General features: G+C 41.6%; 1 protein-coding gene across 2 annotated transcripts; it reads right to left on the bottom strand.

Annotated features, from left to right (window-relative positions):
- Window positions 1–7,206: 7,206 nt before the first annotated feature.
- LOC140064282 (androgen-induced gene 1 protein-like) lies at window positions 7,207–23,486 on the bottom strand. 2 transcript variants are annotated; one of them, XR_011847746.1, is made up of 7 exons: window positions 23,144–23,484; window positions 21,038–21,178; window positions 20,783–20,884; window positions 17,747–17,862; window positions 12,868–13,019; window positions 8,665–10,365; window positions 7,207–8,614 (listed from the first exon to the last, which is right to left on the bottom strand). XR_011847746.1 is itself a non-coding variant. In XM_072111017.1 (7 exons), exons 1-6 carry the CDS (start codon window positions 23,462–23,464, stop codon window positions 10,319–10,321), a joined length of 879 nt encoding a protein of 292 aa, XP_071967118.1. In that variant the 5' UTR covers window positions 23,465–23,486; the 3' UTR covers window positions 7,207–10,232; window position 10,318. The 2 variants fall into 2 exon arrangements, 1 of the variants encoding a protein (XP_071967118.1); XM_072111017.1 differs by having other exon boundaries at window positions 7,207–10,232; window positions 10,318–10,365; window positions 23,144–23,486.
- Between the last annotated feature and the right edge of the window lie 868 nt (window positions 23,487–24,354).

The following is a 24,354-nucleotide window of genomic DNA, read 5'->3' as shown; positions in this document are numbered from 1 at the left end:
TGGGGAGTAATGACCTTCTCCTATCTGCGAGACTGGAACAGGAATGATGACATCTAGGTCTAGTAATTTCTGTATTTCTGTCCACAGCTGAAGGGTAAGTTCTGGTGATGGCTGTCTGGTAAGAAAAAATTTTGGGGGAGGAAGAGACGTTATCTCCAGCCTGTAACCGTCTTCTAACAGTGTTAGAATCCAGGGTTTCCGTGTGATGTTTGTCCACTGCTGGTAAAACTTTAAGAGTCTTCCCCCCACTCTGGCGTCATTTTCTGAATGATGGGGTGGTGTTGCTGGAGCTAAGGAGGAAGCCCCTTCCTCTCCCACCTTTGGGGTAACTCCATTTCCCCTGCTTTCCTTTCCCTCTGTAAGGGAATTTCTTCTATTTCGGGTCCCGAAAGGGCTGTTTCTTCTGACCCATTTTTGCTTCAGGAAAGCCTTTTTTCCTATCAGCTACCTTTTCAAGGATGGCGTCCAACTCGTGTCCGAAGAGGTACTCTCCTTGAAAGGGAAGGCCACATAATTTAGATTTGGATCTGAAATCTCCTGTCCACTGTCTTAGCCAGAGCGTTCTTCTTGCTGAATTGGAAAGTGCCCCTTCTTTTGCGCTGAATCTTACACCCTCTGCTGAGGCGCCCGCGACAAAGGCAGCTGCTGACTTTAGTATGTGCATGGTTTCTAGGGGAATTTCTCTTGGAGTACCATCCTTGATATGGTTTTCTAGTTCAGACAACCAGAAAAACAGAGTACGAGACACTGATGTTGTGGCGATATTAGACTTCAGATTCCACATTGCCGATTCCCATGTTTTCTTCAGCAGACTATCTGCTTTTCGGTCCCTGGGATCCTTTAGTTGGATAGCATCTTCAAAGGGAAGATTGGTCTTTTTTGCAATCTTTGTTACTGGGATATCCACTTTTGGAAAGGAATTCCAGATTTTTGATTCCTCCTCATCAAAGGATAGACGATTTTAAACTCTCTTGATAGAGATATTCTGTTTTCTGGATCTCTCCATTCCTCAAGGATTAGATCCTTCAGGGTTTTTTTGATTGGAAAGACCCGTCTCTTTTTTGCTTTAAGAATCCCAAAAAGCTCGTCCTGGATCGATTTTGGCTCTTCTATTACTTCAATCTTAAGCGTGTCTCTCATGGCTTTCAATAGTGGTTCTAGGTCTTCCGACATGAACAAATATCTGGATTCCATCTTAACAGCAGATGTGGATGGAATGGAGTCTAAATCTAACGAATCCTTGACTGAATCATCAACTGACTCAGCTTCGGACTCTGATTGGTATTCTACCCTTTGCCTTTTTGATAAAGGCTCCTGAGGCAAAAGATTAGCTAAAGATGAGGCTAATGAACATTGAACCTCCCCCTTAATAAAGGTTCTCATTTCGTCCATAAATGATGTTTTCTCCTCTTTTAAGAGGCTATCAATACAGTCTTTGCAGATGGCTTTCTTATAGTCATTAGATAACTTGTTAAAGCACATATTGCATCAGCGGGAGGTAACTTTTCTTTTTCCTGCATCTTTTGGAGGCAAATCCTTCGGTTCTCTATGTTTCTCCTTCTCTTTCGGTTCCTACCAACAGAGAAGGAGAATAGTATTACTAATAAATAGTAACATAAGTACTTGTGTATGTTAGGATACAACCCACAGTAACACATAGACACCCCGAAACCACTCACAGGAGCTATAGGCGGGGGATCTATAGACACAGCCTCCATGGCGCAGGATTCAATACTGCCAATGGTTATACACAGCACCTATGTATACACACATATATATATAAGCATGTGTCCAATATCTGATCTATATATACGCAGGAGGTATATGATACATACTTGCCTTTGGCACACAACCTCGTGAGGTAAGGCAATAAAGATGGCCTGATATGTTAAGCCTGGAAGATATACAGCGTTGCTTTAACCAAACTAGCCATCACAATTCATTGTACAGGGAGCGCCATTGTATAGATACCTTACCACTGCTAGGGATCACAAACGCTGAGTTCACCGAATGCACTAGACCTCAGATCACTGTGCGTCCCCGCTACATTTAAATCTTACCGCTCCACGCTCCTGTTTCCGGACCCTGCGCCTGATTACCTCACTTCCGGTGCGCCACCGGAAGTTGTCACTGGCGGACGCGTCCATTTTGTTGAAGTCCGGGTGTAGTTAACCTCACGGGGTCGCGGACAGAGCCAGAACTACCGGCCCAAAATGCCGACAAGGGAAGGGTCGTATGCACCGATCGCTGTCCTGGACCGGAGGGGTAAGAGGAGGATCCCCGCGCCACACATGCTCCCCTCTCACTGTCTCTCTTGGATGGAAGGATCGGAGGAGAGATTTTCTCTACAACCTGCCCTGTGTAGGGACAGGAAGACACTGGAGTGTAGATGCAGGGGGTGGGTATTTAACTTCTCTGCTTCCTGTCCCTACAGAGGACAAGGGGTCATCCTCCAAGTGGGGCCGTTATGGGGGACACAATGGAAAACTTGCTTATTTATCACAAAATGCTAACACCGCAATTTAATCAGCAACTTATAGCTCCCAGCTCTGTCACAGCTTTCAATCGTATGGGCATCTTGAGGACTACAATACAGTTAAAGGAAGGAGAGAAAATTTGGATTATCATTGTAGCTTCCTTCGAAGGTCCCTTTGACCTTTTGCCTATGCTTGCCTACCCCTCATCCTGGCCCTGCCTGAAAAAACCAAATGGATACGGTGGAGAGATTTATCAGTGCAAGAAATTGCAATTATTTTGATTATGTTAGCATGGAGGGTTTCAGGAGAATGGTGTAAGTCTACATTTGAGATATTCTGGGGTAGTTTTTGTGGGGCATATGCCTAGTGAGAAAACAACCTGACAAACATTCATAGCAATTGATGAGTTCTTATGTCTTAGACACTGGTCATGTTTTACATGTTGTTATTGAACCCGACACCACAGCTTAACATTTACAGAAATAAAGTGCCATAAACGGAGCAGGTTACACTGACCCCGAGCTAGGAAACATGGAGCTGCCTCAGTTGTGTTCCCACAATCTTCCCTTCTGCATTTTAATTTTCTTGGTCCTTCCCATACCAGATTCATAATAAAGACAGAGTAATGCTCTGCCAAGTCCACAGGGGGGTGACGTCTTAATATTGCAGGAAGCGATCTAACCCACCCCAGATGTACTTATTCCTAGACAAATCTATTCTTAACCCCTTAACCACACACTAGAACAATTTTCACCAAGCTTATTAACAAAGACATAATCAATATATGCCTTGCGTACACTAAATGTGTAACCTCTTCCTAGCCAGTGACAAATAAAGCCCTAAAAAATTACTGCTTATCCTTTAAAAGTGAGTGAAAGATGGTAAAATTGTGTGACTTGAACACCCCGACGATAGGGTTTCGGCAATTCTACGGCCAAGAGGTCAGATAGAAGTCAAATTATAGTGTTAATATAATCCCATGTTATATTGATTCATTTGTTGCTGAAGAGGCTAGCATTATCTATATGTCTATATGTACTTGTACATAGGGTACAGTATAAGAGTGATTTTATATTATATGATATTGTGAAATAGCTTGGCTATATTGTTCATTACGCTCTTGTGAGCAGGGATCCCCTTTCTCAGATAAAATTAAGGTTACCCAAACTCTCATAGTTATCTCAGCTATCTTAAAAAAAGCAATTCCACTATATATAAATATATATATGACATGCGACCATATATGACCATAGTGGTAGCCAGTATCACACCCTTCCAGGTTTTGCAAAAGAGCCGGATGTGCTAGGCCTACCAGCTTCAGTTCTCCCCAACAGGTCCATAGACGAGCCATGGGCAGCTCGTTCAATTACTTAGGGGATATGTAATGACCCACTGGTAGGGGGCATTAAAAATCTTTCCATTCTATTTGGCCCCTAGCTACTGGAATACAGTTTGGCCAACTCAATCCTACAACCCAGGTGGTTCTTTGTGAAGTTTTCTATGTTGCTTATTGATTCATATTGATTAGCATTTACTGCCATCTACTGCTCACTTTTGGTATTGAATTGAAGCTATAATCTCCATCTGCCTGAAGGAAAGGGTTAAAGTTATCAATGATGACATTATGTTATACAATGTTAATCCTGAACTGCATTGAGCTCCTCTACTGGTTGGAAGCCTGGAATTCCCCTCAGAGTGGGAGGTTATGAATATCACCTCTGGTTGGATTACAGATTAGTCTAGAGCAGTGGTGGCGAACCTATGGCACTGGTGCCAGAGGCGGCACTCAGAGCTCTTTCTGTGGGCACCAGGGCCATTGCCCCAGCACATCAGACAGGACTCAAAGAATCTTCCTGAAGTTCCAAGAAACTTAAAAGATGCTGCTTTCGGTCATATTTTTATACTTGCTTCTCTACTTGGGACTGTAGGAAGAGGGAGAATGAATTGATAGGGCCGAATTATGTTTGGAGGACCTCCTACTGGCCCCATGATTCTCTGTGCACAGAGGGAAACTGGAAGGAAGCTAAAATGTTCCATCTTTCTCCTGTGTTGCTGTCCTCAGGAGGCCAATATGATTGACAGTTGTTGAAGAACAGGGAGCAATAAGTTACTGCTTTAATTTTTGGTTGGCACCTCGTGATAAATAAGGGGGATTTGAGTTTCTTTTTGGGCACTCGGCTGCTAAAAGGTTCGCCATCACTGGTCTAGAGCTTTCTATTGCTCACTACACTAGTCCTGCAGAGACCTGCTGTTGTCTCCTTTCAGCAGGCTTACCCTCTATAGAGCCTGCCTCCAAAACTGCTGCCAAAGAGGTCAACATTCTTCCCCAGCCCCGGAGCCATGCTTCCTCAGCCTGTTACCGTTGCTGCCTTGGAGTCTTGCAAAAAGAGACTGTGAGTTTGCTGTTCATAACAGTGTGCCCAAGGGGGAACCATCCATCTTATTGCGGCCTGTTCACCTGGAGCAAGCTATCTGTGACCTGTCAAGCGCTAGGCAGTGCTTCAGCCAACCACTCATGTACCAGGGAAATCCAGTAGTCCCCACAACAAAAGGTGAGTTGGAAGACATTGCACATGTCACGACTCTGGTACCCCCCAATCCCATTGTGGAGAGCCAATGCTTTGTAAAGGATGCCTCTTCCTTGAGAGCTACAATGTCTTCCATATGATCTATTGTTGTACTGTTCTTTGTACTGAAAACAGAAGTCACCAATAGTCCTGCAGGTCCATAGTGGGAGTTTTAAGTATATGCCGTCAGTTTCCATCTTGATCCATTACAATCAGATTACAAAAAGTGTCACTTTTAAAAAAATCTTTTTTATTATCCGATATTCTCTCTATCTCCTGTACATGATCATGGGGTCAGTCATCTTGTGGTGCTCTAGTAACAGCATTAATGCTTTACAGCAGCCTCAAGCAACGATTTTTCAGTAATTGATATGATGGAGTTTCCTATATAAGCATTGGGGAAGATGTATCAAAAGTGTCGGAGAGCAGGTCTATTCTAGGTTACTCATGACAACTAATCAGAGGTCAACTTTCATTTTCCTACAGCCCTTTATGAAAAATAACACTGAGCTCTGATTGGCTTCCATGGGCAACTAGAACAGTTTTACCTCAGCCACTTCTGATAAACCTCCCCTATTGTCTTCTGTTGAAACATCAAACATGCCACATCCTGACTGTCCACTGTCTTTTGATGGGAAGTGGTGCTGCTCCCGAATTTGCAGTGACATCTTTTGACATCCCTGCAGTTTCTCAAGCGTGGAAGCAGGACCAGGTGTCTGTCTGTCAGACAAGGCTAGACACCCTAGGGAGAATATTAAGTAGTGTGAACGGAGCTCTGTATAATCTTCTAGTCCCTCAGTTTTATTCCAAATTCATACGTGTTACAAATATATCTTCCAATGGAGTCCCTTGACCTGTTGAACCATTAACGCCTCAGACGTATTTGACCCTAGGGAGAAGGTTGAAGCGGTTTTGACGTCTCCTTTCTTCACTGCATAGCGCTAAAGTAGCCTTAAATCCTGCCGCCGGATATATAGACCCAGTGGTCATGTGATCGCTGTATCTGGAAGAGTTTAGCGGAGCTGTGGCGTCTAATAAGACCCAGAACAGCTCTGCCCCAGACATTTGGCCCCACAGGGGTCATAAGATGCCCCAGTAACAGTGGAAAACTTGTTATACCTGCTTGTAAAGGGCTAAAAGCCCTCCACAAATCACCTGCCATCCATCCCCATTATGTCACAGAGACACTATAACTTATTTATAGCCAATTTTCTGATATGAAAATGAGTCTAGATAAATCATATTCTGAATAGAAGTGTCATGTTTTCTTCAGTGAACCACACTTACTCTTTTTGATGGACAGCTCAGCCTTTCTTCAGGCCTTAGCGTGAGCAGAGACGAAGTCCTCTCACTGTCTACTTCCTGTTCTGCTACAAAATACCGTCCCCCTCACTGCATGGTGAATTTAGCACTAAGCGGGAAACTGCAGATCTTCTCACCATTTCACGATTTTATTGGTGGTGGGAGGAGGCAGATTTTACCTGGAACACCTAAGGGTCAACAAAAGGAAAGTGGGGGAGGGAGCAAGTAAGGCACCTTTGAAACTTGCGTTGCAGATCACATCAGAGTTTGATCAGGGTGCGATCAGGGTTTGGTCAGTGAAAAACGCACATTTTGCATCAGAGTGCAATCAGTTTTCAGTCAGAGTCTGTTCAGTGTCTCAGTGAAAGGACTCAGGACTGAGCTCTATCTTTTCTATGGCAATTGATGCGTGATTGCACTTGCATTGCACTTGCAAGTGTTTCAGAGTGCAATGCGTTTTTGATGCATCTCCATAGACTTGTATGGTGCATTTTTTACGCGCGTGACTTGCAAAAGTAGAGCATGTCGAGATTTAAAAGCCCGTTAAAAAAAAAAACACTTGTGCGTGAAAAAAGATACACGTCTGAAAAGACCCTTTGGTTACAATGGGTCAGAGTGCAATGCAAGTTCTGCGCGTCAAAAGCACGCGCAGAAAACGCGCGTGAAAAACGCAAGTGTGAAAGGGGCCTAAGGTTTATTGGCTGTTCTCGATAACAGGTTCCCTTTAAGGTAACACACAAAAAAAAACCCAAAGTTATAGCCCAATATGTACGAAAATTTGCTGAAAATGTCCCAGTCATTAAGGGGTTAATATGAATTCATAGATGGATTTAAAAAAAAAAAAAAAATCTACTTCAGGAGACTTTCAATAGACTTTATTCACAGACCACAGGCTAATTGCAAGCATCAATATTCAAGATTCCCCCAATCCGGCTCTTTGTACCCCAAGTACCCACATCCAGTTACATTAAAAGGCAAAGGGTACAAACCTAACCATGATCTCAAGTATGATCCAGTGACTAGGTGCATACGTGTGCTGAGAGGAACCATCAACAACCCCAACCCTTTTCTTTTTTTTTTTTTTTTTTTTAATAAAATGTTGCAGTAATTTAAATGAAACAGTGTTGTGTGTAACATGAGAGCCCAATGTGAGGTTTTCCCTTTAACAAAGGTATTATGTACACAACATGCACCAATCCTATAATAATCCTGCAGTATTATCAGTGCTGTGCTAATAAATTACACTCACATCAAGGTGTCGCTTTATGTCCTTCCACCTGTAATCATGTACCAGTCTCATTACCTCTGTGCATTTACTTTGTAAATTATTTTGTTTATTCTGTACTGATCCTAAGCTATGGTTTCCAGTAAGGAGCTGTAGCCCCCATAGGGTAGCCCTTGCGTCAAGGAAGGCTATAAAGCAGGGGATCTACAGGGGCAGTAATTCTATCCTACATTAGATGCTTCTCTATACTAGATAGAAGTTTGTTACAACCAATGGCCAAGCAGGACCACGTATGGGGACAATGGCACAGGCTGTGATGAAGGATCAGGACAAGATAAGTAATGTAATGTGCACACCTGGGACATTATTCAGGGCTTATGCCCCCGGTAAAAATTGCAATGCCTTGCAAACCACCAGACAATGCAATTATTTCCCCCCTTATGTCACCCCAACACCAAGTGGGTTTGTAGGGGGGCAGGCGTTGCACCTAACCGGTTGATGGTAATAGCGCAATTCTACAGCTCCGCCTGCCCTGCTGATATATCCTGAGGCGCATGAGGGTTTCATTATACACTGGTGCACGAGAAGTAATCTAGGTAACACAATGAAGGAAAACAATGACAAGTACATGTTCTGGCCTCATAGTCCCAAATACTCGTGACATGATAAATACCATTCATGAAGTCACAACTATTACACATGGAACACGGACCATGGGAAACAAAAGAATGTGCAAATTAAGTTTCAGGCACATGCAAGGCTTGTCTACTCTGTAAAGCGCTCCTCATGTTTATAGGACATCTACCACCTTGATGAAGAAGCTAAAAAAAAACAAACAGGGCATAAGACGCTAAAAGAAGAGCAGATCCTGTCAGAGGGGGCACACACCAGTATGCCAGTGTGCTTGGTTTACAATCCTTCATCCTGGTGGTAGATGTCCTTTAAATGAAAGCTACCATCAAAATCCAGCATGATAAACTGGGAACACTTACTCCAGACATTGTGACTGTGGTAAACTTATATTTCTTGTCCATGGCTTACTTCTAAAATAAAGTTGTAAAATTATGCTAATTAGCCTGAAGCACCCCTGGGCGATGTTACCAGAGCCCATCCAAGTTGTAGCTTCACAGGCTACTACACTGTGCAGGAGCACTTCCCCCTTCTACTGCATGAGATTACATCAGGCAGAGGAATGGGTTAATGTTGAGGGAGAGGGGGGAGGGTGAGACAGTAACAGCATGTGAAGCCAGAGCATGGAGGGGCTCTGGTAACCTCCAGTAGAGGCCTTCCACGGATGAAAAATTTAACAAGACAACTACAGTCACATTGTCTGGATCTAGGAGTAAGAGCCCCTGGTTTATCATGCTGGATTTTGTTGGTAGATTTTCTTTAAAAGTGCCAGCAGAATTTTTTTTTCTTATACATCAATACTACAAGGCGCAAGGGAATGCAGTTTCAGTTCCTCCATCAGACGCTCACAACAAACTGCCCTGACATCACAAAATCCCACCTCAATTTCTACAAACTAATATTAGCAACACACAAGGCTGTCATATTTAACACACATTTATAGCTGCCTAAAGGGGGGTTTATTTCAATGATAGGCCTCGAAATCCCCATAAACATCCTTATATTCTATTATCTTTTCTTAGCAATCTTCATTGTGTAGATGCTCCGTTAATCATGATGGAAAGTTAATGCACTTTTTTATATCATTCAACTTTTATAAAGGGAACGACCCCACAGTCATCACAAATTGGACACAGTCAGAATGGGTAGAAATAGGGGTTCTAAGGAAAAGTGATACATTTACCATGTGTTCTCTCTACCACACAACATTAGGCCTCAAACACACGACTGCAAAAAATACAAAAAATTGGCCATGTTCTATTTTTTTATATTGCTGTCTGACCAGATACATCGCCATATTTCCTATTAAAGTCACAGGGGATGTTTTTTCAAACTCAAAAAAAAAATAAAAATAAAAACTTGTGGTGGCCATATTTGCTTTTACAGAAAAAAACCCGTTGTGTGCATGAGGTCTCAATGAAATGCCACTGTAGTTCTGGTGGCGGTCCTGCACCGTCCTTGCCTGGCATGTGGCTCGATAGAGGTCACACTGCTTTAATGTGACCTTGTGCCATTGTGACAAACACTCAACACCCACGGGACAAGAATGAGGGGAGTTAATAGACCTCAATACATTGTACAGTCCACGCTCTCGTTAAAGGTAAAAAGCAAACACATATCACTAAATCTTCAGTCCCACGGCCCTGCAGTCAGCCATTACCCAGAATTCCTTTGTGCATAGGCTGCTGAAAGGCCACAGATTAAGGCAGGAGCTAGGACCAGCTTTTTTTAAGTACATTTCTGCTGGGTAAAGCCATGTCTCTAGTATGTAAACAAAACAATATTAACAAAAATAGAATAAAAAAGCTAATATTTTTATATTGGGGTTTCCATTGTTTGCCAATTTAAACATTGATGGTAGGTGGGAGTAGAAACATTCCTTCTGCATGTAAATCTGCAATACCGTTGTCAAGGATACGAGTTTCGGTATAATGTACACTGGCGCCACTAGGTGGGAGGAGAGAGATCTTCTCAGGTAGGGATGGGGGGATTGGTGTAGGGTCCTAGAGCAATCAGCATTACAATGTCCTCCTGTGACAATGGAAAGGGTTCATTGTTTTAATTATATAAAAAAATTACAAAAAAAAAAAAAAATTATTGATCTTGTGTTCCCCACTTTAGTTGCTCTTCTTTTTCTTCTTCCTTTTAGGGGGACGCCCAGAGCCTGTGGAATAAGCACAATATTGTTAAGGACTATTCCAGTACATTAAAGTTATTGCCTATTCGCTGGATACAAGATAACTGGTGGTAGCGGAGACCTCACCAGACATAGGGACCATCTCATTTCTAGGAGACTTCTGTAGGTTTTTCCAGCAGTTCAAAAATGCAGCGATTTATCCGACACTTCCGTCTATTCAGACAGCAGTGATGGAAGGACCGTAGTGTTCACAGCCCACTACACCACTCTTATTATTATTATTTCTTTTTTTTTTTTAAGTCCAGACAACCTTTTACACAGTATTTTTTGGGATCTCAAATGAAAAAAAGGTTAATAAAGACTAAACAAAATCAAGCCTGAAGCATTATACAAGTACAAGTTGCCCCCTACTATACGGTACAAGTGGTTGGTAATTTATTGTAACCTAGTACTAGGTTAAACTAATGAACTAGTACTTTAACCTAGGCTACAATTAACAGCTGTAACAGTTAACAGAGTTGTCTGCAATTTAACTTTATTGTTAATCCTGGTTCTTACGACAACCCAAAATTAAAATTTTTTAAATCAAATCTTTTTATTGAACGATTTTTATATCTACAGGTACAGACAAAAACCCTTTCCCACCAACCCCAAATTTTTAAATCTAATTGTCACAAGGACCAAAAAAAATTTTGGCTGGGGTTACAATTAAAAAAATATACAGTTTCCGACTTACAAGATGTATGTATGTATGTATGTATGTATATATGTATGTATGTATGTAACCTGGGGACTGCCTATACTTTTCTAAACTGCTACATTGTTTTTGGAAACAATCACCCACAGGTTCTTATGGCTTAGCATCCAAAAGTGCCCTATAGTATGGAATGTGGAGTGGGAGTCAGTACCCATTTTGATGAAAACCAAGTTGGTGTCTATTTTGGTAGAGTCGTTAAATAAAATAAAATGGACAAACTCCAAAATGATGCAATACATTGGTTCAGTTAGTTCACTGCAGTATGTACTGAATATTTCTTCATAAGTATTTGGGGCAATAAAGAAATGTCCTTTTCACATATGTTCTATTCCTGAGGATTTAGGCCAGAGGTGAACAACCTTTATGATCACTATGACAATGTGGCCCATAGACCAACACACCAGTACAACTATAATACAACACAAAATCCCACACTAAAATTAATAAATACCAAAGTACAAAAGTAAATACCTCCCCAAAAAACAAGAGTGGAGGCCCCAGAGTAGACAATTATAATACTGGAGACCCCCCAAAGAACAAAAAAAAAAAAAAAAAAAAAAAAAAAAAAAAAGGAAATAAATCCTCTCCTCCATCTCTCTTCCAGGTGCCGCTGTGCTCGGCATCTAGTGCTGAGCAGAGTGGCAGGAAAAGACCCAGGATTACTGAGGACATCTCAGCTGCACCAATGAACGCTCCCATCAGTAATGAAATGAAAGCACTCATTGGTCCGTTACTGTCAGAAGGGTGCGGAAGTTTGGATTACTGACTCCACAGCCCTGCCTTTATAAAAGGCATTAAAAAATAAAACATTTAAATAGAAAGTAGTCTAAATGAGCCTAAATGGACTCATCACTGCTACTAATGGTGCTGGCTCAGTAAATAAAGGAAACCTACTATGAGGAATCTACTATCAGAAGTAGATCTGATGGTAGATTCCTCCTGCCCTAAGCTGTAATTTAAAAATTCTGGAACTTAACCGAAACTTTATTTTAGTAATAGCCTTAGTGTAGCCTTAACTCCCAGTGCCCGGCCAGGCTACTCCACGCCCAGCAGTTAATTTATGCATTACTAAAATAAAGTTAGGTTCCAGGATTATGCAAGTTGATTCTTCACAGAATGTTTCCATTAAAGGAACCTGTTGAGGCAATTTGGGACACCAAACCAGAATCTAGAATGATAGTACAGTATCTCGCTACCACACAGTACATCAGGGGCAAGTTTACATACATACAGGCAGTCCCTGGGTTACATACAAGATAGGTTCTGTAGGTTTGTTCTTAAGTTGAGCTTGTATGTAAGTCAGAACCGTATGCTTTACTATTGTAACCCCAGTCAAAATTTTTTTGGTCTCTGTGACAATTGGATTTTAAACATGTTAGATTGTCACAAGAACCAGGATTAACAATAAAGCTTCATTACAGGCACCATTGATAACAGTTATAGATGTTTATTGTAGCCTAGGACTAAAGTACAGTAAATTACCAAAATCCAGAGGTCCGTTTGTAACTAGGCGTCGTATGTAAGTCAGGTGTTCTTAAGTAGGGGACCGCCTGTATATGTACAAAATATTACTCTGCCTTATATTCCCTTGTATGTAGCAGACAAGAGATATTTCAGATTTATAAACATATTTTATGTTTTTTTGAGGTTTGTCAGGTGCTTAAAGAAGCTGTATTTGGTCACTGGAGAGAATGAATACCATGCACAGTATTGTTGACAAGCTAACATGGACTAACGCTGTATTCAAATGTTATGAATGGAGAACAACTTACCCCAGCGCATCCGTGTCAGCTTCTCTCCCAAAAAATAGAAAACGAGCATGATTAAAAGTAAGGATCCAAAAAATACCAGCTTTCCTACTACATCCAGCTTCTCCAGGATGGGGTACACCCAGAGACCTGCTGCATATTGCACCCAGTGGACCCTGCACATAAAGAGAATAAGGACATGAATGTCATCATATTCTTACAATATAAACCGCCTGTTGTCAATATATACATGCCTTGTACACATCAATTACCATATATACTGAAGTAGAAGACAAGTTATTCAGTAGTTTATGTGCTGAAAAAGCCCCACACGGCATATACTTGATATTTAAAACACCAGTGCTCCTCTTGCCTTTCTGTGTAGCAGAGCGGGTAGAGACAGGTCCATGTGCTCTGCCGGCGCAAACACTGTGACGCAGCGGTGTATGACACCAGATAACGTCCTAGTGTGCGTGCGGGCAGAGGGCATGGACACTTCTCTACCAGCACTGCTATACAGGAGGCAGAGAAGGAAGAGGAACTGCAAGGTAAGTTTTATTTTAATAATGAGGGGAAGCTTCTGGGCATTTCATCAGTGAGGCGAGGTGGTGACCAATGCATTTCCCACCCTCGGCTTATAATGCTTTCCAGTTTTTTTGTGGTAAAATTGGCTTTTCGACCAAAATATAAGCAGAGAATTATATAGCTTAGATTCGAGTATATACAGTTTTTGGTGTGCCATTAACAGATATAGTCTATAGTCATCATCTTCCTGTGATAATATAACCATAGTACAGTCTACATTTCCCAGCAGACATTTACAGGCAGTAAGTGAGAGTCCTATATCTAACATTGCAGATCCAAGATACTAGATTTTGTGTATTATCAGGATTCTCCATACAAAAACAATACTTTGTCACGAGTGGAAGAAAGATCACTTCTATAACAGCTCCCAATCTATATGGGGAGATACATCTAGAGTGCGTGAAGTGCACGGAGAAGTCATGGATAGCGTTGTGAGAAGAGAAGATAGAAGGAGGGTAAAATACAAAGTCTTGTAGTGATTACATTATGTTAGGGATGGTACCAGGCAGCTTAAGCGCCAATACTTGGTGGAAGTGGAGCTACGGGCAGTATGCAATCTGCCAAAAGCAAACTACAAGCCAGGACCGTTTCACTACAACAGCTATTGCTGCACATGTACCCCTAATGCAGTAACCCCCATGCATGTAGCATATTGTTATTGTCACTTCTGTATTTAGTATGTAATCTTTCCGCTGTATGCAATGTAATGTGGTTTTGTCACCTGTATTGTCCTGTATCGTATTTGTCCTGTAACTATGTAACAATATAATGATGTTTGTATGCAACGAAGAATTAGTAACAAAGGAACAAACAGCATGCAAGAAAGACGCGATCCCCGCTGGGGATCAATAAAGTTATCTTATCTTATAGGTTGTGCTTGAGTATTTAAACTGAATTAGATGTGCTATGGGGCGGATAGGAAATATGAAGATAGATGGGTTAGATGCGCAGCAGAGTTAAGGATAACAAAAACAATTAGCGTCCAGCTCACACACAAAGCTCTTGGTTTTACAGTGCACGAAGAAATAATCCGAAGTCCATCGGTTCAACAGTATACACAAGGAAAAACTCCAGCACATCAATGGGAATCCGTATAAAATAGTAGCTTTATTTCATCCACATAAAAATCCAGGCATCACGATCATGGACACAGCAAAAAAAAAAAAACCCACACATTTCGACCTATCGGACTTGGTCATGGTTTGCCGTATTTTATGCGGATTCCCATCGATGTGCTGGAGTTTTTTCCTTGTGTACAGAGTTAAGGATGGATTAGAGGAGTGTTGAAGAGTTAGAAGAAAATGTTGCAGTAGTCCAAGTGGGAGACGAGGAGGGCACGGCTTCCCAATTTTTGGAGACTGGTTGAGGAAGGATCGGGACTAGAGAGAGTATGGCCGTTAGCTGTGATTTAAAAGCTTGGTGGGAGTGATGTGTTAGATGGAGGAAAGTAAATGCTGAACGTGGATTTATTATGTGACTGGGTCCGTACACATAGCTTGGTTATTTACAAAAAAAAGGTCCCTAGGGACCTCACTGAGACCCATTGGTCTAAAACTTAACTTTTAATATATTTGAAGCGCTAAAAAGTTTAATTTGGATTGTTCAAACCTATTTCAAGACATACAAATTAAAATTCTACAAATCCATGGTGTGCAGTGTATTATTATTTGTGTACAAGTCCCAATTGAGAGGAGTTTTTTGTTGTATCAGTACACTACAGGAGAGAGGGCTCCAGGGGTCATTCGTGAGTAGATACTGACTGTGTATTCAATCAGTGATGGTTTTGTTAGTTCTGCAACTTAGTTGCTATAGATAATGTGGCAATATGCTACCATTGACTGACTTCCAAGTAGCTATTCACTAGTCTATAGGACCACTGGAGTTCTTCCTATCTATGATTAATGTTGCTCCTCACTCTCTAACAAATATTGGATATAGAAGCTAGTCCCTATACACCATGTCAATGCTATCTAAAATTTGACTGATAGCCCCCCCCCGACATGTTTCGCCAAGCTGTTGGCGTCCTCAGGCCGGGGCTATATATATAGCTCATATATAGCCCCGGCACCCCTGACCCCTGGAGCCCTCTCTCCTGTAGTGTACTGATACAACAAAAAACTCCTCTCAATTGGGACTTGTACACAAATAATAATACACTGCACACCATGGATTTGTAGAATTTTAATTTGTATGTCTTGAAATAGGTTTGAACAATCCAAATTAAACTTTTTAGCGCTTCAAATATATTAAAAGTTAAGTTTTAGACCAATGGGTCTCAGTGAGGTCCCTAGGGACCTTTTTTTGTAAATAACCAAGATGGAGGAAAGGGTTCAGTTTTATCCACTTCAAGTTTAAGGAAAAAAAGGGGGAGAAGAAGGAAGATATGGCTGGAATTCTGGCCAGCAAAGATCTAGCCTAGAGAAGTAGGTACAGGTGCCAGAGGACAAAGTAGAGTGGTAGAGTTAGAAAATAATAGTCTGGAATTCTGCGTTAAAGAAGATAGAAGATTAATTATGTAATTCTGGTTTGTGAGGTGAGTGCGGATTTAAAAGTACAAACTGCGTGCTTGTATGACAGGAGGTCTTCCTGGGAGAAGAAGGGTTTTAGTCTACTGATCTGCAAGCATAAATCAGTAGGAAGCCAGTTACTTAGCAGCCAATATGTTCTCCATGTTTTCACATATCTTCAGCTCGTCAGTCGCATGTAGCTCCCCTGTCAGACTGATGCTAACACTAACCAGGAGATTCCAGTGCTCCAAATTTATACGGGTCAAGATGCTTCCATCCTCCTCCATCTCTATGTCCTTAGTGATGTCCACAAGCACTGCAGTTTTCTAACTTCCAGATAGATTTGTGAAAGGGAGGGACCTGAGCAGGGGAGTAGTGGATATCAGACAATGAAGATAGGGAGCAAGGCAAACAGTACGTGTGTATGTGTGTATTTTGGAGGAAGCTAACTTGTACTTTGCGGGGTAAGCACAGAGCCAGTAAAAAGTACCAAGCTATTGTTTACCATCCCCAGCGCCCCTTGCCTCTGTCTGTCCCATAAGGAGCTGCATTGTAAGGAGAGCCAAAGCAAAGAGGAAGGAGTGCGATACGGTTCTCAATATATAAATAAAACATTAACTTTTATTGATATTGGCAATAAAAACACACATATGCTTATAATTTCTTCATAATTATCAAACCAGCAACTTGCGCTACACCCCGGCATACATAGAAAGAGCAAAAACTGTCATAATGTAAATGAATGGGCCAATTTTTCAAAGGCTTTTTTATGTAATTTATAGTACCTATTTTTTAATGTTCAAATTAACTCAAAATGAACATTACTGATGAACTCGCTATTTTGTTTCGGTTGTTTAAAATATAATTAGTATAGTCTATGGCAAACCATAGTTGATGCAAATTATGCAAATGACGACTGCTGGGACCATAGGTCTTAATGGAGCCTGGAGCCCCTCAGGCTCATTTGCATAATTTGTAAAGCCTTTTTTTCCTTAAAAACCAGAGCATAAGAAGCTCAAAGAAAAGCAGATCCTGCCAGAGGGGGTCACACACCAGTATGTTAGGGTTCTTGGTTTACAATCCTTCATCTTGGTGGTAGATGTCCTTCAAAAAATTCTAAGCATACGTGCATCTTTATTGGCAGTATCAATAAAAGTTAATGTTATATATGGAGAACCTTTTCAGACTTTGGTTTGGCATACGTTTAAATGAAATTGCTTCTAGTGAAGTAAATCGGGAGCGTAACGGCCTAATGCAAGGTATTCTGATCTGCTTGTAACATGTTTTTGGTTTCATTGTAAGGAGAGCCACGTATTACATAATAGAATCATATTTTTTTTGCATAGTCTTAAATCCACAAGAGGGTAGTAAGCAAACGAAAGGCTATACCAATATAGACTCACGTACAATACTGAAGTACTTAAAGCAAACATGTCACTAGGAATGTCATTTTTAGCTGGCGACAGGTTCCAATAGTTTATGTTGTGTTGATTTTAAAAATGCCTTTGTCAGGATTCTGGACCATTCCAGTACTTTTTTGGACACACTTAGTGTCTGCTACACACATTCACATGAACGCACTCAGCTCTGACACATACAACTACCTCTTCTTCATACCTAGTCCCAGCAGAATCTTGTTCTCTGGCCCCCATCCCCTGGCTCCTTCCTGAATTATAACTGGCAGTAGTTAAAGGGTTACAGGACCCTGCAGTGATGCAGGAAGCATGCGATCATGCTTTTGACAGCACTCCAGGTCCTATGTGTAATAATGTTGGGAGAGAGCAGGGCAGAGGTATAAAAGAAGTACTTACCATGAAAGATATGCGATGCAAAACACTAACAGGACAGCATAGCCATTCTTTTTGGTTGGGTATTGGTGTGGACATGCAAAGAGCTCAATGAGAAGAGGCGGAATGATAAATGTATGCTGTAAACAACAAACAGAGAGAATTAGACAGGGTGCAAACATTATTTGTGTCTACAGAAACTACACTGTTACTAGGGAGGGGATAAGACTTCCCAAAGGTAACCTTGATCTTCCTCCCCCTCTCTGGGAAACACACTGGCCCTTAAGGTGTGGGAGATGCAAAACAGATGACTATACTGAATTATAACGATGAATGGATTTATTTTCATCAAATAATGTTTTTTCTCTCCCCAATTCCATTTTCCAGCTTAAAGTATATTCTAAAATAGGAATCATTTGCTATAGTACCACCATATACCATTTATAAACTCTCATCAAAGGAAATGTGTCACAGACAACCTGTTATATGGGGCAGCGTCAGGATCACAGTGATGTCTATATTCTGGGAGATTACGCCTTAGGCAGAGAAAGAACCTACAATGATCCATTGACATGACTTGTAAGGAGTCTGGGATGCCCACTCCTAAGTCCCATAGGATATTAGCCTCCTTCACTACCCCTGTCGCAGATTTGTCATTGTATACCTGGCCTATGAGATAGCCCATCATGAATGAATGAATTTTTTCCACCTCCATGACTCCTTAGGTGGAATTCTTTATGTGTGTAATGGTCTCTCAGAATACAGAGGTATATTGTTGGGAACCTGTCTCCTCCTCAATAACAAGTTGGTGGCCGTTTAACCAAATCCTTAGGACAGGTTCCTTTAAAGAGAACTACTAGCCCCTTCAGGTAGGTTCTTAAATGTCCTTTCTAGAATTCCCTCCCTAGAATTCCCTAAAAAAAAAAAAAATAAACTCTTCAAAGTCATAGGAAAATGAGCAGAGAAGAGTCATATTTTGCCTGACATTCTTTTTGCGTTAAGACTCTCGTCTTTCGCATTAGGCTTGTGGTTCCGGGAATTTACATTTGGACAGCACAAACTTAGAAATATGTCATTTGGACAAACATAGAAGCTTGCTATAGAAGGACAGCAAATAGAAATTTAGAAAACTGAGCAATTTATAGAGAAGAGTATACGAGAGGATTGTAGAACTTGTCATTATACAAACAAGAACATTTATGTGCTGAAGGTGGACAATTCCTTTAAGAACATGTGATTTGTATGTCCCATTAAAAATTGGAAGTTTGCTGCATATTGCAGCAAAATAGTTGCAATATGCGGAAAATAGCACATTTTTAATAAAAAAAAAAAAAAAATTAAAAAAAGGGTCATATAGTCCCCAAAATATTAGCAATGAAACAATTCTGTACACTAAAATTATTGACGTCAGAATATGGCAAAATGAAATTATATTTTTGTACAACATATGTACATTTTTTCATGTATTAAACATAATAAAACCCACAGAATAAATGGGAGGTGTCTTTTGGTGCACTCAGTGAAAGCCATAAAAACAGATCCCACAAGGATATGGCACAAATGCTTTTGTCAATTTCACCACATTTGTAGGCTTTTTCCAGCTTCCCAGTACATTACATGCCACTCATACAGCTCTATACATGGAAAAATAAAAAAAAGTTATAGAGAAGTTAAGTGGAAAAACAGAATTGAAAAAGGGCATCATCGGGAAGGATTTAAAGGAAACCTACCATATATACTATGGTATAGACCCCTAATTTTATCACATAAAACTGGGAAAACCTATTGACACGAGTATCAGCAGAGGGTGGGAAATTCATTGGTCACAGGCTCCCCAGTAAATAGACTGTCAGCCCCTGCCCCATAGTATATCCCCCCAGTATATATCCCCCCAGTATAGAGCCAGCAGCCCCTGTGCCCCAGTATAGAGCCAACCCCTACCCCATTGTGCAGCCGCCCCGCTGGACCCCCAGCTTCACTGGAATGGTGAGTTTTGATTTTTTTTTTTTTACTCGAGTATAAGCCTAGTTTGGGGTTTTCAGCACATTTTTTGTTTTATACTCGAGTATATACTGTACCATCAGAAATCTACCCATTAAGGAAGATCTGATAATAGGTTCCTATTAACCTACTAAACCGTACTGGTCCGGTCAGAGGATAGTGTTTTAATTCAGTTTTCAAACGGAATCAAAGTGAATCACCTCCGGGCCACTGCTGATCACATATGCCTTTCTATGCGGTGCCTCGCGCCCGTGCGATTTCATTATTTCCAAAGGGCCAAAGTCTGACAGCACCCTAATCTATCTTTAGATATCCTATGTTTCTTAAACAAAGCTAAACTTTATTTAGCCAATATGTAAATTTTCTGGAGAGGTTACTGGGGCGTAGAGCAGCCTCTCCAGGCAGTGGGAGCAAAGGCTACTCCACGCCCCAGTAGCCTCTGCTGTCCGATCTACCTGTGTGTCCTCGGTGCAGTCCTGCTACTGCTCCCGCTGTTTAGTCCTCCATCGGAGCTTTCCGCATGCACAGTAGCTCCAGCATCAGTGCCGATGTGGCATGGAATAGCCTTTGCTCCCACTCCCCATGGAGGCTACTCCAGGATAATTTTCATATTCGCTAAATAAAGTTTAGCTCAGTTTAAAAAGCATTATAGAATTAGGTAAATATAGATAAAGGTTTAGTAGGTTAATAGGAACCTACCATCTTCTTAGTGAGGTAGCTCTGTGCATGCTACGTCGCAGGAACGCACACTGGTCAGGAGGAACGTGATGCTCAGCAAAGAGAGGAAGAAAGAAGATGGAGAAGAGACTGATAGATCGCCAATCAAGAACAAAACAATGCTGGAGAATTCATAATAAAGGCAAGTTACAAAAATGTTGACAATCCTACTCCCCCCCCCACCACCAATGCTTAATTTTTATATTAAAGTGGCTAAACCCTTTTATATGTAGGTTTCCTTTAAAAGATTAAAGATTTGATGTCCGGCAGGATATTATTATGCTTCCAAAGCAGGATGTATTAGAATATAGATCCCCACCGTTAACAGGAGAATAGTCTTACCATGGCATGGTTAAGCCACTGTGGAATGAAGCTGTCTAGTTCTTTGGGGTAGACCAATTCCCGATCATAGGCATAAATACTCCAGAATGAAGCACATACGAACTAAACAAATTGAAAAAGAAGAAAAACAAATACATAAAACTGATTATAACGCTTTGTTTCTACGTTTATACATCAAGCCCAGTCCACAGAAAGAGCACCCCCATGTGGGCAAATTCCATAGCAGGAAACTTGTGAATGAACTTTCAAGCTTACCACGCCAACTGGGAACGCCAGAGCAGCAAAGATACAGTCCTTTAACCGTGCAAACACGGAGCAGAATCGTTTGCGATTGGAGAGGCAGAGCTGGAGGAGGTCGCACAGTACACAGATACCAAAGAACAAGGTCTGAAGAACCTGGAGGAACATACATTGGGTAAAAACATTAAATTAGATGCAATAAGACCCTGTACAGTCAGGTTTCCAGAATCTAAAACACAAATTCCATAGCGGCCGCTTGTAAGCTGTCGTTCCTTCTTTCCAAACACAGCTTCCATCCTTTCCATGGGTAGTGCATGGTATTGCAACTAAGCTCCTTTCATTTCTATACAGCTGCACAACCAGCACAACCCATGGTCAGGATTGGGACTTTGTGGAAGAACGCAGCCATGTTTTTTCATCATTTTAACCTCTTGAAGTCCTCCCTATAGAATACCCCTTACGAGCCTCCTAAAAAGCATCTGATTAGCCATGTAGATAAAGTTCTGAATCTCTGAGGTTTTGTAATAGGTATACATCCCCTTTACTGTATACAAGTACTGACAGAGAGGTCAGAGGAAGCAGTGTGATTTGTGAGTCCTACTGTAGCTTCTGTAATGGCCAAGATAGCAGAGATCCCTTCTGTAACATAATGCACGCCAGCTTTAATCCCTGTGCATGTGCCCTGTGGGAGACGTTTAATGGGGTCACCCACTGGCATGTCATAGACAGGCCTGCAGGTAAATCATTTATCTTATCTTTATTTCTCTGTCTTACATAACTGTAGCAAACACAGTTATCTAAATGTATGCTTGTGGTTACCTAACTACAATACTATGAAGGTAATACAAATTTCCATCTCTTAGATTCCACAAATTCTCCCAGTGTCAGATATTAAGTAACAAATCACCAGCTTTGGACAGGACACGGATCCCTCCCTGCACCGCAGGATTAGATACAGGTGTAAAAGGCATCTTATTCATGAGTGCTCACAGATAAAATGAGATCAGTCAGCGGTGATGGATGCAGTAAATAATATGGATAGCTCTGGAGGATACTGGATAAGGAGGGATCCATCCATCCTGTCCAGGGCATCTATTAGAGGAGAACCTCCCCACATACCTGTCAGTTACATAACAGCATCAGACAGCCTCATCTACTACAAAGGAAAATTCACTACATTCAATAGGGTTCTGTATATCATTGATGTGTGGAAACTTTGGGGTCTCAATCTAGTTTTACAGTTCTGATTTTGGCAATTATATTAGTGGACAGGAAAGAGTTGGGGACATCGGGCATGGTGGGACACGAGTGCACACTGGACAGAACAGGAGGCCTAGCGCTACCCCACTTTTAGCAGTGTTCGCATGCATTTCAATAGAAACAGGGTGCTATGGCCCCGTCAGCTTTGATTCCGTTATGTGTGACTACACCCTAATGGATGATGTTCTCAGTAATCTGATACAATGTCTTATTCCACCCTCATAAAACCTGTAAGAAGTCACCTTCACCCACAGGCAAAGTCCCATGTGTTCCTGTGATCTCAGCTATCTCCAACACCTCAGTCACCCAAGCAGCAAAAGATATGGGATCAATAAAATACCAAAGAGCAATTCCATAAAAGGGCAGATATTCCTTAAATACCTGATGCAGGTCTCACCTTTGCTTGGCAATCATCAGCCACAGTATACTCCGCTTAGGTTGCTGGAGAGGTGACTGTGCACCATATTTCCCAATGGGACAGCAATGGGTGCCCCCTATTCCTGCCTGGCATTAACCATGTCCAGTCATCTCTGGCTCCCTGCGCACGACACTGCCCTATGCACAGCTCTACATATAGATGCACATACATATCACATATGTGACATGGGGGTGCAGATTACACCTGTATAACAGCATCAGTCTACAGCAGCTGCTGATGTCATGTTGTGGCTCCATAATACAGCAGTGATGCTATAGGTGACACAACATGCAGCCATTACCACATGAGCCTATAGAACATAAAGCAGTATGGAGCAATACATCACTACCGGTCATCTGCATGTACAGATCTGCTCCATTCATTCTCACTGCTGGGTCATGTCAGGACTTACAGGGAGGTCCTTATCCCCAGCCACATCTCACCTGGTTCAGGAAAGTCAGGTACTTCCACCTGCCTCCATAGGAGTTCGCTCCATGATTCAGGTTAGAGCCAGTCACCTCCACGTTCTGCCACACCGCGAACACATTCCAGGCCAGGAGGCTGACATGAAGGACGAGCGCCGGCGCCGCCATCTTGGTGGAGGTCTGCAGGCGCCTGCACACGTAGGGCGTCCCTTGTCTTACTTCAGTCAGTGAACGTCTCGGGCTGATGGAGATCACACAGTGACACAGACAGATATCCTCGGTACAGGGACAAGGGTCACTGGGATTTCGGACACTAGAGGCAGAAATGTCGTTCACCATAAATCTTCATGTTGCACCGGATAGCGGCCATATTATGAGAGACCAAAATGATCACATTGTCCTGTTTTCTGTTATGTCAGGATCAGAGTCCATAGAGGTCCCTGGAAACCCGATGTGTAGTGTTATTTAGGGTACATGTCAGGTCAAACTAGATCATTTTGTGGTAATATTTTTCATTGGGGATTCAAATGGTTTATAAGATGACAACATTGAAGCAAGCTGCTTGTAATACCTGGAGGTAGTGGACGTCATACTATTATAGTTTAGGATGGATTTGTGTACAGTGTGTAGGTAAAAAGTTTAATTTACCAGAAAAGTGTTGGAATCCGTAAATCACTATGTACAGGACGTAAAAATAGGACACCTTTTTTTTTTTTTTTTTACTAAAAATGAAATCCAGGATTAGGATTTAATAAAACTTGTTTTGCTGCATTTTAAATGCATTAGGAAAGATGCTCCCATTACTTATGCTCCCATTAAAATGTTGTGTTGTCAAATGCACATGCACTTCTTATTGTGATGCGTTGCATTTTTGGATGTGTGTCACGTTTTGACACATAAGCTTCACCAGGAAGCAGTTTGATGACCGCAGTGTGCGGCGTTGTAAGTACTCTGCTGATCCTCCGAAGCTTGCTGCATTTTGGCATGCTGGAGAATGTAGCCGTAGCCCGGAGGGGCTTTACTAACCCCCAACCCCACCCAAAAGCCCTTCAGGCACATTTAAATAAAGAGGAAAGCAGTAATCAGCCCGCTATTATCTTTGATAATAGTGTGCTGGAATGAAGCTATTTAACCTTGGTTAAATCATTTGGTAGATTTCCTTTAACAAAAAAATATAGTGCGCCTTTGATGGCTCCCATACACAGTTAGGCCTCATGCACACAAAAAGA

Source organism: Engystomops pustulosus, chromosome 6 (assembly GCF_040894005.1).
Source record: "Engystomops pustulosus chromosome 6, aEngPut4.maternal, whole genome shotgun sequence".
Lineage (NCBI taxonomy): Eukaryota > Metazoa > Chordata > Amphibia > Anura > Leptodactylidae > Engystomops > Engystomops pustulosus.
This window is presented reverse-complemented; position numbering and strand designations above follow the sequence as displayed.